General features: G+C 43.2%; 1 protein-coding gene across 1 annotated transcript; it reads left to right on the top strand.

Moving 5' to 3' along the window:
* The first annotated feature begins 3,262 nt into the window (after nucleotides 1–3,262).
* On the top strand, nucleotides 3,263–12,531 carry CDK1 (cyclin dependent kinase 1). The gene is made up of 8 exons (XM_071438633.1): nucleotides 3,263–3,355; nucleotides 4,203–4,253; nucleotides 5,641–5,797; nucleotides 6,865–6,988; nucleotides 7,377–7,547; nucleotides 8,110–8,273; nucleotides 8,403–8,544; nucleotides 11,655–12,531. The coding sequence occupies exons 2-8, from the start codon at nucleotides 4,217–4,219 to the stop codon at nucleotides 11,766–11,768; spliced, it is 909 nt and encodes a 302-aa protein (XP_071294734.1). The 5' UTR covers nucleotides 3,263–3,355; nucleotides 4,203–4,216; the 3' UTR covers nucleotides 11,769–12,531.
* The last annotated feature ends 1,872 nt before the right edge of the window (nucleotides 12,532–14,403 follow it).

The following is a 14,403-nucleotide window of genomic DNA, read 5'->3' as shown; positions in this document are numbered from 1 at the left end:
ACGAGAGATTTAACAGGTTAAATGTATCATCTGAGATATGCATTAGAGATACTATCCCTCTACTATTACCTTGCATTCTTAAGTGGTAGTACATCTCTCCTACTGTACTTTTGCATTTTTCATCTTAACAAAATAATCTTTGAGTTTAAATAAATGTTAGAAGGAGCCAATCAATGTTTGTACTTATCTGCTTTTGAGCACAGTGAACACAACCTATTTTTGACACTCTCATTAGTATTCACCAACCAGTTGACCTTTTCAGTCCCATCATTATGTAAAAGACAGAATACACTTTTTCTCTTCCTTACAGTGAAGTTATTGCTGAGGAGAATATGATTAATATATGAAAGACAAGACGATATTGACTTTTGCAGCTGCCCTGTACTCAGCAGAAAAGGAGTTGTTCAGAGCATTACACTGGGTTCTCAGCCATGAATACAGCTGTAATGCCATAATCCCAGCTCGGCATTGTCGTCTGATCCCGTCTGCCTTGCACAAACAGCGCTGCAGGTCAGGCAAAGGCAAGTCTGGGATGCCAAAGAGGTTTTAATATATGTGCCCCTTGGTCATTTATATAAATAAAATGTAATTAACATTGTGTTGTCGGGATTCCTTTGCTGTTTGCCTTGGAGTTTTCCCTCAGTTCTGCATTTCACCGTGTTTTGCTGTAAAGGGGAGCAGCAGTCCTAGGGATTCCCACATGCACCCATCTGTGACTCAATTTTCAGCGGGCTCACTGCTGCTGTTCCCTCAAGCAGAACAGTAAATCCCTTCAAACTCAGAAGTCACTGCAAATGTACTTGTATCACTTGTCTCAAGAGGCATCATTAGCTCCTGCCATGTCCAAAGCAATGATCAACCAAGATAAGCACCATCCAGTCAGAAAGGAGAGGGATAATCTCTCTATATTTTAATATAACTTACAATAATTTATAGTTCTGAATAATTACGATACCACCACCAATGCCTGTAAATTGCCTAGGGTTATCCATATGTCTGGGACTTGCAAGAAATGTTTTCTTTTCCTCTAAAGGGAAAGTTGGACTTTGGCAATCTACCTAAGGTCCCTAGGCAGGGACTGGTCCAGCAGCAGTAGCTCCAGCCCTGGCAATAGAAAACAACATTGCTGGTAATAGAAAACAACTCCCCAGAGCTGCAGAGCCAGGCCTGAGGGATGTGTCCCACACTCTATCTGAGCTGATCCATGGGCATTGCTGTGCCCACACTGTCCTGGCTGCTTTGGACTTGTTACATACACAGAGTAGAAATTCTCTGTCACTGTGCAGGGCAGAGCACATCTGGCTCTTTTCCTATGAATTGCATAAGTCACATTCCCATATGGAATTTCCCAGATATACAAAAGCCTTGTTCTAGGCAGGTAAATTCCCAGCAAGTGGTGATAATAGAGGATTCAAAGTAAACAGAAACCCACAAGCATGCACACCATATGCTGCAAAAATTCCCCAGGAGGGAGGGGAAAGTGGAGGGGCTTTACCCCTGAAACACACTCAGGGGGAGGAGTTGGACGGGCTGCCTCTCGCCTTTGCCATGGGGCAGCGATGAGAAGGAAGTGTACCATAAACAGCCCTACCTCCTGGAATCACTCTCCCGAAGAAACACTTTAAGGGAGAAGCCGCATGTTTTTGTTTGCAGCACCCTGCCCTGCTTACATTTCAGACAAACAGCAAAGCCATCCTTCAAGAATGTTGTAAACCAGTGCAGTGAAGTAATTAAAGAAGGCAGTAACATCAGCAGTGTGAAGTGGTGCCTGTGTCTCACCCCTGCAGGGACTGTAGGTTTCCACAAGAGCTGTTGGTCCAGGACTGCCAGTGCTGATGATCAATTGGTGCAAGAGTGGGTCAGCAGCACCATAGTGGAGCTGTCCTGCAAGGGAAGGACTTGGAAAACTAGAAACACATGACTTTGCTAATCTATTTAGCATTTCAGTTTCTCAGTGACAAAATTTGTTTGCAGTCATATTTTCCCAGTATTTTTTCGTTAACTCATGTGCTGTAGCACCACTTTGCCGGGTACCAGTGGAGGAAGGCTGCAGCTGGCAGAGTGCTTGTTGAGCAGGGCCCACAGGTGCCTCTCTAATTACATCCCTGACCCTTCTTTCAGAAGCTGGGATAGCACAGCAACTAATCTTTCTTAATCTGGGAGGAGGCATGCAGAACTTTAATTTGCCTACAGACACACATCCCAGCTTCTGGGGAATTAAGTTACCCGATGACCTTTCATTAAGGCATATGACTTAAAAGCAGCTCCCAAGGCAGCAGCAGCTCTGCCCAGATCAGCGCCCATGCAGCCAGAAATAATGAATTTATGCTCTGGCTGGCCATGGCATCCAAATCTAACAGACTTGATTAAAAGGAGAAGCTGCAGCATCCAAATCTTACAGATGTGATTAAAAGGAGACACTGCAGCCAACGCCCAGCCGGGTCCAAATACGATTATACTCCCCAAACCACACCAACAGCCCAAAGGGTTATTCCAGTGGTACCCAGGGTCATATGAAGAGATATAAAGTTGATCAAGCACTGGAGCATTTCTCTGAGGAGGAAAAGCTGAAGGAGCTGGGACTGTTCAGCCTGGAGCAGAGGCAGCTGAGAGGGAACATCATCCCTGTGGGTCCCTCAGAGGGAGCACCGTCCCTGACTGCAGGGAGGGCTCAGAGCAGGGACCAGGCGCTGCTCCTTGGGACCAGCAGTGGCATCACAGGAATGGGCAGGAACTAATGCCCAGGAGTGTCACGAGGCAGAACTTTACTGTGCAGTGAGTGAGCTCTAGGCCAGATTGCCCACAGAGGATGTGGATTCTTACTCGCTGGAGATATTCCAGAACCGTCTGGACGCAATCCTGTGCCATGTGTTCTGGGACGGCCCTGCAAGACCAGAGAGGTGGGAGTAGGTGACCCACGGCTGTCCCTTGCAGCCTAACCCGTTCCGTGCCTCTGGGATCACGACCAGTCCGCCCAGCGGCGCCGTCCCAGCGCCCCCCGTGTCACCAGCTGAGGGTGACACAGAACGACCCACCCGCCCCGCCAGACTGCCTCCACTTGCGGTGACCACGAACCAAGGGGACACCCAGTACACCCTCAGCTTGCCGCGCCCGACCGCGCAGCATTTCTTTATTTCCCGCCCCCCCGGCGGAGCCTAAAGCCGCCCTTTGGGCCTCGCTTTGGCGCGGAGCGCGCTGATTGGCCGCTTTGAACGGGCCCGGAGCGACGCCATTGGTGGAGCGCGGCAAGCGGTCGGTTCGAATGCGCGGCGGCCCCGCCCCTGCTCCGCGCGGTGCTGCGGACGTGCCTGTGCGGCGGCTCGTGCGGCGCGCGCGCGCGGCGGCGGCTCCGCAGGTGAGGAGCGCGCGGTGGGGCCGTTGGCGCGTGGGGCCCGGGGGGCGGCCGGGGCGGAGAGATGCGCGCTCCCGAGCCCGTGCGGGGTCCCGCTCCCCAGCCCGGGGACATAGCCCGGTGCGCGACGGGGAACGCCCCGGAGAGACGGCCAGGGAGCGGGGGAGAGCCTCGGGACGGCGGGAGCGCGACGGCGGCTGGGTTGCACCGAGCGGGGACTGCTCGGAGCCAGCACCCGCCCGGAGCCGGAGGTGACTCGGTTCTGCCCGGTGTCCGTGACCCCCCCCGGCCCGGAGCCGGAGTGACTCGGCTCTGCCCGGTGTCCGTGACCCCCCCGGAGCTGGAGCCGGTCCGGAGTAGCGGGGGAGGTGCGGAGTGCCCGTCCCGGCTGTTGCCTCTCGCTGTCCGGCCACTCCCGCTGTGCGGTGACACCCTGGGCCTGTGTCCCCTGGCGTGGCTCGCACCCGGTTCCCGAGTTTCACACAGGGGCATTCCTGTCCGTTTCCAGCTCATTCCTCTTGAACAAGCAGTTAGGTAAAAATGATGAGTAGGGTGCACCTTTTTTAGTTCGCTGGAGGGACTTTTCTTCAAAGATTTTTAAATATTTTTTTTTTTCTGCTTGGAGTCATTGCCCTCTCTTACCTTGGGGTGTAGTTTTTCTAGCTGGAATTTGGAAAAAATATGTTCCGTGTTCCTGTTGATGAGAACAGTTAAGTGTTTCACATTACATCTTAATTACGTGAGGCACTACTCGCTTCTATAGACTTGGCACAGGTTCAGTGACTTGTCTGTGTGTAGGACAGCAACTGTTCACCCTCATTTTCTGTTTCTTTTTTCCCGTCCATTTCAGGGATAACCACAGCAATGGACGATTACACGAAAATAGAGAAGATTGGGGAAGGTAAGTATGGGGAACAGTGAGCTTTTAAATGCTCCACAGTTTGAGCTATGAAGTGTTGCAGAAGATCTGTGCACGCAGCCTGTTACAGGAAACACTGAGGTTGAACCAAGTGGCTAAATAAGCCTGTAGCTTAATTGCTGTGGTAGTTATGTATATCTGTAAGAACTTTCAGCCTGCCCCCTTTTTTTGAAAGTGACATGGTCTTTTCAAAAATAACTGACCAATGTTGGAAAGTGTCTGTCTTCATTTTGATGGCTAATGCTGTAACATTCCTCCAAAAGGGAGAAAAAATATGTTCTGAGTCCTGAAACCAGCTTACAGCTTAGGAAACTCTCCCATTTCTCTGAATATAAACTTCCCAGTTGCCCCTGAAGCTGTGCAATGTGTTGTTTTGCTTGGAGCTGCTGGTAGGGAGTAGTGTTTTCTGGATTGTTCTGCTCTGATTATATACAGGCAGTGAGGGTGTCAAGGGAAAGCAAGATAGCAAAGCTCTGTGGAGAAGAGAATTTTTAACAATTACTTCACATTGAGGCACTAAGAAGATGGCTTCAATGCAGGTGTTGGTCACAGCCCCCCCTGTTTTTGGAAATCCAGCCTGTGATCACTGTAGAAATCTGTGTTTTATAAATTGAGAGTTTGAAGTACATTCTTCTGAGATTGCCCACTCTGAGGCAATAGCAAAAGGTGTGCTTGGATCTTGCAAAGTTTTGTAACCAAAGCCTTGTGCCTGAATCTTTCTGAAATAAAACTAGTTTGGGCTTCATGTGAGACATTAATGCTTAAAGAAGGGTTAAAAGAGAAGGCTTACAATGTCTTGGTTTGAGGATTCTACTTTTGTGAGCACTGATAACTAAGATGGATTGATTTGAGATTTACTCTTGGTTCCAATTTCAGCTTCTGCTGAGACCCACAGCACTAGCCTCTCTCTTGCACTGAGCATTGTGCCAGAAGTATTTCTACAGCTCACACTCATGGATGGCTGGGTCTCAGACTGCAGAAGCACTACTTTCATTTGCAGCTAAACCTTTAGCATTTTAATATGATGTATCAATGGCAAAATCATAATCCTTTGTAATGATCTTGCCTGAAAGTTAATCAACTTGAAACTGGAATAGTACCTGATTTTATAACTACATCTTCCAAATATTCACCTTTCACACTTAGGCTTCTAAGTACCTGTCCTAACAAATGCTACACTTCGTGGGTGGCATTCTTTAAACAAACAGAAATATTGCTCAGTGTAACTCTACAGCTAAGTAATAGTTTGTAATCTAAACAAATTCTCCATTTGCAAGGACTTTTCCTACATTAGCAGCTCCTGTTTGCAATAACTTATTTGTACCTGAAGCTGGTACTTCTATTTTTGTTTCACTGTCTTTTTGTTCAGGTACCTATGGTGTTGTGTATAAAGGTCGTCACAAAACCACAGGCCAGGTGGTTGCAATGAAGAAAATACGCCTAGAAAGTGAGGAGGAAGGTGTTCCAAGTACTGCTATCCGAGAAATTTCTTTATTAAAAGAGCTGAATCATCCCAATATAGTCTGGTATGCATATACTGGTATTTAGCTAAACTCTTGGAGGGGCACTAGCTCCCATCAGATCATAAATTATTTTTCCACTCATCTAGTGAGGTGAGAACCTCTCTGCTTAATACAGTATCTGCTTTGCAGCAAATATTTTAAACTCCATATTTATGCCAGTTTTCTAATTAAGCCTTCCTCGTGCTGCCTTTTCATTTTAGGAATCTTACAAATTTTTGTTAAATCTTAGAAATCTTAGAAATTTCTGTAAATTCTTTTCAGAGGTTATTGTGAGAATGGTGGCAGCATACATCATGAAAACTGGCTGTAGCTGTTGCTTCAGGCAGACTCAGAAGTTTATTTACCACCTTGGAATACTGTTTGACTTAAGTGTTCTGATGTTCTCCCTGCTGTTCTGTAGCAGGAATTTAGATGTGTTTTGATGCTGTCATAGCTGGCACACCTGAGCTACGAGTGAAACTTCCATCAGTGACTGCTTGACATGTAAAAATTATTGCAGCCATTGTTTTCCCACAACACATTTGCTTGCTCTTTGATGCAGCAAAATACTTAAACTTTAATGTGCCTTAAAACTGGTCAGGTTCCAGCCAGGTAGTGTCTCAATGTGTGCATGTGTGGGTTTAGGAACCTTTACACTGCAATAAGGATGAAGAAGATACTTAAAATTGTGTGCAAATCCTGCTGTGTCTGTTGGATTCCTGTTAAATATTCCCCTAAGTTCCCAGTAATTCAGGCTCTGCTGTGACAAGCCAGCTTCAAAGAGAAGTTAGGCACCAACACCCACAGGTGGGGTTTTTTTTAATGGCAAAAGTGTTTTTTCTTCAGACTCCTGTGTCTGATTTGAGAGAACATAAGTTTAAGAGGAAGCTTATAGGCTTTTATCTTAGTTTGACACTATTTCAGATACACTTGATTTTCCAGGTGACAGTATAATTCACTAAGTCTGTTGTTTGAAGACTTTAAAGACTTCCACAATAGAAACCTGGAAATATCAGCTTGTATCCCTGTTGAGAAAGGAAATGGGAGTTCATGTGTTTTGCAGTGGAAGTAATTGTATACTCAATTTTTAGTCTTCAGGATGTTCTCATGCAGGATTCAAGACTGTACCTTGTCTTTGAATTCCTTTCCATGGATCTCAAGAAATATTTGGATAGTATTCCATCTGGCCAGTATCTGGAGCGTTCACGTGTCAAGGTAATGAGGACAATTTCTTAACCTAAGAGGGAATTTAATGATGACCTACTAAACTAAAAGCAGCTCTTATTTTCAGTATAATTAACTCCTTGAGCAGAAATGAAAGGTTAAATAAGCAGCAGTAGATAATAAGATGAATGTGAGTTTTGCTTTCAAATGCCACTTGAAAATCTTGTAATTACTGAGATCAAACTGCCTTAAACTAATCTTCAGAATTAATTTGTGTAGCTTATGGATTGATTATTAACTCAGTATCTGCAGTGCTTTGGATCTCCATTTCCTGCTGCTGTGGGGAGAGCTAATGAAGGGAACACCTTTGTGTTGCAGGACACTGACATGTACTAAAGATAACTCCTTTCTTTCTTTCCTGCCATCTCCTCCCTTCTAGAGTTATCTGTACCAAATTTTGCAAGGCATTGTCTTCTGCCACTCAAGAAGAGTTCTGCACAGAGACTTGAAACCTCAGAATCTCCTGATAGATGACAAGGGAGTGATTAAACTGGCAGACTTTGGATTGGCCCGGGCCTTTGGAATCCCAGTGCGGGTCTACACACATGAAGTGAGTTGGGACATAGCTCTGGTGCTTTGGATAGTGTGCACTTGCTTCCTGCTAAGAACTCATTCTGAAACAGTTAAAAACAATCAGTGTTTTCAGGTTTCTTCAAGCCATAAGCTAACAAAAGTATGAAAAAGTTATGTTTTGTTTTCCAAAACAATTTTCCAGTTCTTTGACTGTGGTTTCACAGTAAGGTTCCAAAACATTTTATGAATCCCACTCAGAGTGAGTCAGATGGACTCAAACTTGTTGCTCACTGTCTCATAATGGCATTTTTGCTTTGCACAGTACTTGGGTTTGAGGGGTTTTGTGGCTGTGTGCCAAAGGATTCCTGCTCTTAGGGAAGTTGTGCAGGCAGCTGCTTTTCTTGAAGTAGAAGCTACTGCAATGGAGTTGGTTTGTCTACAAATGAAGTTGAAACTAGTATTACACTTCCACTAAAACTTATAGTACTGGCTATTTCTAGCAAAAAACTGTGAATGCTGCTTAATAACAAACAAGCCATTTATCTTGCAGTCAATTAAACGACCTGATTCCACAAACTTAACCTTTCCTTGTTCCACAGGTAGTGACACTGTGGTACAGGTCTCCAGAAGTGCTGCTGGGGTCTGCTCGTTACTCTACTCCCGTAGATATCTGGAGCATAGGAACCATATTTGCTGAGCTGGCAACTAAAAAGCCACTTTTCCATGGGGATTCAGAGATTGACCAGATCTTCAGAATCTTCAGGTATGTAAGGCTGAACCTTTCCTTGCTACCTCTGTGGCACCACACCAGCAGTTGTGTGTAATTAAAGGTGTAATAGCACATAACAGATTTCAGACTAAATTGCTTAACATTTTGCTTATGCTTGCACAGAGCTTTAGGGACCCCCAACAATGAGGTATGGCCTGATGTGGAATCCCTGCAAGACTATAAAAACACATTCCCAAAATGGAAACCTGTCAGCCTTGAAACACATGTCAAAAACTTGGATAAAGATGGACTTGATCTGCTGGCTGTAAGTAGTCTGTCCTAAGCTGCTGATTAAAATCTGAGTGGGCTGTTTGAAATACTCCAGCATACACAAAGCTGTACTCATCAGTCATAGCTAGAAGGAAAACATGGAGATCTTCAAGCTGTCAGCAGTGGTATGAGCCTTCATTCTTGTACAATTCACACCTTGTATGATATTAATTCCTTTCACAAGTAATACCAGACTATTTTTCACATGAAGCAATTATGCCTCAGCTTTTTTATAATAATAAGCCAGGTACAACTTGAAAGTGAAGATGAGTGTTTACAAAGAGGTTTAAGTGAAGGCTTCTGCCCATAAAGTAGCTGTCACCTTTCTGCTGCCAGCACCAGTTGTGATGTGGCTGTGTGACTGCTGAGCCAGTTGGAAATGTTTATTTTGTGGTAGCATGTGGATTAATCTTGGTGGGCTCATCTTGGTTGAATTTTCATTATGTTCTTAACTGAATAAACAAGGATAGAAACAGCTGAATGTATTGATTAGCTGAGACAAGAAACTTTAGCTCAAGTCTGTCTGTAGTGTGTCTCAATTGCCCTTAAATTTGGAGCCAAATATTTTTGGCTGTGGTGTATTAACTTTTAATTGGTATCTCTTGTGTTTAGTGTGAATTTCCTTTAGTTCTGTGGCCAGGCTGTTAAACTACCACACCAGGCTGCTAATTGGCAAGCTCTTCATCAGTCTTTCCATTTAAGTGCCCTTCCAGCTCACGTGCTGCCACTGAGGGCTAATTTAGGTCACATCCTAAGTGTGCTCTTAGATGTCCTGAGGTATAATAACATACCTTAGCTGTCCTTTGGCAGTTCTAAAGCTGCATTTGTACAGTGCAGACCCACAGATGGGGCTGTGGGTTGGGTGCTCTGTGTGTCCCAAGACAAGCTGACCCTTCAGAGAACCCCCTTGTAGAGCAGTACCTGTGCACCTGGCTCATGGCTGTGAGCAGTCACAGAGCAGTTCATTACCCATATTGGTAATATGCAGAATGCTCTGAATGAAGTAGTGGTACCCAAAAAACTCAAATGATCAAAGTTTCTCAGTTTTTCTTGGGGGACAGAGCCCCAGTTCACACTGACAGCCTGAGCATTTGTTGAATGTGTAGTTGTTCTGGATAGCTCTGAACCTTGTAGCACAGCTGTCTGTATTACAGAGATACAACCCCTGACAGCATCTTTATTAAATCAGTTTGAAATAGAATTATTGCTGACTGTATTTACAAACTAAAATGAAAAGAACAGGCAGGAGAATCTTGTTGAAACAGCTGCATGAAAAGGATCTGCCAAGGGCTCATCTGAGCTTAGGTGGGGCTTCACTGTGTGAAGCCAATAGGTGGGGCTGCTGCTAATAAAGGCAAAAAAAGTACAAATTCTATATGGTATTAATATAATTCTAGTCTCAAAGCATATTAAATTCTCTGAAGACTTGTATGGTTCTGCCTTAATCAATGTTAACATTTTAGTTTCCTATTAGTGCCTAGTGACAGTGGAATCTGTGTAGTAGACAAAGGAATTCCTGACTGGAATCCCTTTAGATTTCCTATGGCACTTTTAAGCCTTTTAAACCCATAATATAACTTTAAAAGCAACAAAACTAAATAGTTTGTTCTAGAGCACAAGCTCAGATATGTCAGTGAAAATGTTTCAATGTTTAATTTTTTTTCTATAGACTATTGTAGATGTATGTAAAGGAGCTGTCTTTGACAATGTCTTAACACAAAAATGTGTAATTCAAATTGCATGAGTGAGGCTGGGAGTTCAAGACCTTCATAAGCTCAATGACTTCTATGGCCAGCATTTCCAAGCACTTGATGGCTGTTCTCAAAAGCTTTGAATTATCAGGACAGTAGGTACCAGGGAAAACTGGTGTTCCAGACTGCTCAGAGAGGTTTCCTTCACTTGCTCTCTCAGTTGTGGTGCTGTAGTTTCAGTGTCAGTGTCCCTTTCTCAGAGAAATTCCCCTCTTTGAGTCAATTTTGAGAGAACCTTTGATACCAGAATTAACTATAGGACACTGTTCTAGGTATAGGTAATGGGAACCTGCTACAAGGTAAAATTGGACATGCAAGGTTAAATCTAGAGGCAGCATTGCATTTGGCAGAAGTTCAGAGAACATAAATGCAAATTCAGTGGTTTAAATCAACCTGGAAGACTCCCTGTAGAATGAAGTGTAAAGATAATTAAATGTCAAGACTGAATACTGGGCAGAGTAAGACTGGTTAAGTTTTGTCTGGAAGACAGATTTGTTGTGCAAGCAGGTGAGAGGCAGCTGGTGGAATCCTGATTATTTCAATTTGAAATGGTCTGTCCTTTAGTAAGGAGAAATAAAAAGACTTTGCTTGTTTTGGGTCTAGTACAAAATTACTGAATGCTTCATTCCTGTTTTGACCCCTTGAATAAGCTATAGATACTTTTTTTTTTAATGGCTAGGAAAACAAATTTCCTCCTCTTTTAGAAACTTCTGAGGGTTATTTTAATGGCTGTGACACCCCTCTTTTTGCTCTCATCACCTTTGAGGTATTCAAAGTATTGAATACCTATTGAATACTATTGAACTATTTTACTGCCAAGAGACTCAAGTGTTAACTGTTATCTTGAGTTCTACCTGCTTGTCATCTACTTTCCAATTTGGTTTTTGAAACTGAGTGAGCATTCTCTTATTTTAATTGTAAAGTCACCAACCTGAGCAGAAGCCATTTGACATCACTTTGCTCAATGTCAGCAACAAAAGTGTCAGACCACTTGGCCTTGTAAACATTTAGGGCTTTACCAGCCTAAAGCTTATTAATTTCCCTCAGTAAGAAGCTGAGACAATTATTGCTGCTTGGCTGCCTGGTTCTGGATTTAGTTCAGTGGATGTGGTACCCAGACACAGGCAAGGGCTTGGTTATTGAACAGGGGATTCTTCATCTTCTGAGATACCATGCACGGCTACTGACTTGTAGGGGAAATAACCTCTCCAACTGGGACAGCACAGAACAAAGGGGGAAAATGTCTTTGTAGTTACTTTATTAATATTAGGGTGAAATATCTATGTATTTAACATGATTTTAGCTCACATTTTATGAGGAAGTAAATGTGGTTTTGTTTTTTTTTTTCTTCCAGAAAATGTTAATTTATGATCCTGCAAAAAGGATTTCTGGCAAAATGGCCTTGAACCATCCATATTTTGATGATTTGGACAAATCCACTCTTCCTGCTAATCTGATTAAGAAATAGGCCTTCATACTAAATCATCCAGAGTGAAATAACTGTGATTACTTTTATTCTTAAGTCTGTCATTTGTATGTCTGTCTTTCTGCTCTTAAGATTGGCTGTATTCTGTTTGTTTTGGTTTAAGTGTTATCTAAATGTAAATATTAACCTGTTAGTGCTGAGTTCAAATACAATACAAATATTGCTGCAATTAATGCAGCCAACTTTCTATAAATAAAGCTTTAACCCCAGTGAAGGACTGAACTTATTTCCAGGCCACAGCTGCTCTACAGAAGGACACTTGTTTTCTTTGGAATGCACTGGAAAGGTACCACTTGGCTAAAAAAGGTGCTAACCCAAACTTCTAAATGGTTGTTCCTGATATGATAGGAAATTCTTGAGTTTGAGTTGTTTCAGTGTCATGTCAGTTACAATTTTACTTGAGCATGGCAACTGATGTGCCAAAGGACACTGTATGATACACTGAAGAACAGCAACTTGGAAAAGTGTGGATGGCCAAACTGATTTTGAGTTTTTGAAGGCAGCTGCAAATCATTATTTGAGATAAGTCCCTTGCTCCATGTTTTTGTTATTGTCTTGGAAGCCCAAGAATTCACCAAGATATTGGCTGTTGTGAACTCCTAGGAACTGTATCATAAAATGAGATGTCACGTGGCTCCAGACCTTTTGATAATTAAAGCAGAAGCTTTTTAACGCTCCCTGGCATTTAACTGAACAGGTGAGAATATTGTTAAGAGTTCAAATAAAGTTCAAAGGTGTGTACTAATACTGGATTGTGTGTTAGTTTCCAATTCCTACCTTCATTGTTGGTCCACAGACACATCAGTAGGGATGGGGTTTACATCTTAGGCACTGTTGAGCTCCTTTCCTTGCTGGCTGGGGCCAAGGCTTGCAGCTCAGTGAGCAATAGTATTGAAAGTATTTAGATTTCTAAATCAGGTGTCTGAAAGCTCTGATATGAACTCTATAAGCAGTGAGGTTTGTTGGAACCCTGTCCTACAGCTGCTGACTCTGGACACTAAAAGCAGTGGAGGTGATGACATCCGTCCAGTTCATCACATGTTTGTTGTGTCCATGAGTTGCTGAAAGTGTTAACCTAACTTTTGTTAACAAGCAGCATGGTGAGAGATCAATACCACTTGGGCTGTAACCACTGTTCTCTGCAAAGTGCTTCTTAATCTCCAGAAATATTGGAAACTTGGCTTAATGGAATCATTTGATAGCAGAGCACTGAGGAGGAGAGGATTTTTGAAGTCATACAGGTAAGTTACTTAAATGAAGGCAGTGGGGGAGAAGATTGTGATGGCTGACTCCTTTCTTTTAACACCAGTGAAAGGATGCAATTTCAAGACAAAGTGGGACCTAATTTGTCTCCATTTGCATGCAGTAACTTGCTACAGGCTTTACAGGCCAAGAGGTTTGTAATTGATGCTGTAATTGGTTACCTTGGTGTAGAAAAAGGGGAACCTGCCAGTAACTGCATGAAAAATCAGAAGCTAGGGCATAGACTGGGTTCTGTGTGTGGAAAAGACTTCAGCTGGGCAAACTAAATATTTTGTTGCAGTACTGGTAAAGCCTTACTTTTGTTTTTGTAAGTAACTGGTGTCTGTCTCAGGCTAAAGCCTTCCCTGTATCACATTAAGCTATCTTAACTAACAACTTAAGTACTAAAATTTCCAAAGAGAGCTTTTCAAACAATAACTTACTCTAAGTCTGCAATCTTTCTTGTTCAGCCAGGCACTGTAACAGCTGCTGTGGCATCACTGCAGCTCTGAAGGAGCTATTATAGTGCTCCTAGAAAGGGGAGGGGCAGGGGAACACAACACTGTCTATCTGTGCCTCAGTGAGATCAGGTGCTGAGTATCACTGACACACCTGACTCACTGGCACAGCTCCACTGTCATCAATGAGGAAAACTTATCAGTGAGGCAAATCACTTCCCTTATTGAAAGTAACATCATCTGCCCTGCTGCCTGCACCCAGCATGTGGAAAGTTTGTGATCTTCAAGCTTTGGCCACCTAAAACTCAGTTTTATTTCACTGAAAACTGGGCACGCTCTGCACTTTGGGGATTTAACCCCTTGTGGGTGATAATCAGCAGACCTATTTATTGATATCTATTGCAGCAGCTTTTTTCTGAATGTTGTAAGAACTGGGGATGAAATTACTTTATTTAAAAGCAATGTGCTCCTGTCTAAATGAAGTTCTATAATGTAATGTTGCACCAATATTGCCTCTGGTACTATGGCTGCTCAGTATCTTGTTTTCTACTAGAGCACAAGTTAACCCCAGCTGAAAGTGATAAACTTAACTTGGTGTTTGACTTCACTTGCTTTGTTGACTTCACCTTCATTAAAAAGTAATGTAGGTGAAAAACTTGTGTATACAAGAATAGGATTTTACACAGGATCAAATTGGGGTTTTGGCAGTAGGTTGGGGTTTCTTTAAGTTGCTGAGTGCTAGTGGGCTGCTGAAGTGTGGGTAGGTTTAAGTTTTACATTGGTCCAGAGGGCATGGGCAATACACCTGCTGAGTCAGAAAAAAGACACCTTCTCAACCCAATTGCATTTGCTACATTTAAAATTACCTTAAAGAAGCAATTGACTGGGAACTTAGCAGTGTACTCATGTTGGTATCT

The sequence above is a fragment of the Agelaius tricolor genome, unplaced genomic scaffold, assembly GCF_023055355.1.
Source record: "Agelaius tricolor isolate 1412-34295 unplaced genomic scaffold, bAgeTri1.0.p SCAF_13, whole genome shotgun sequence".
Classification (NCBI taxonomy): Eukaryota; Metazoa; Chordata; class Aves; order Passeriformes; family Icteridae; genus Agelaius; species Agelaius tricolor.
Note: the sequence above shows the minus strand (reverse complement) of the source record. Positions and strands in the feature narration are given on the sequence as shown.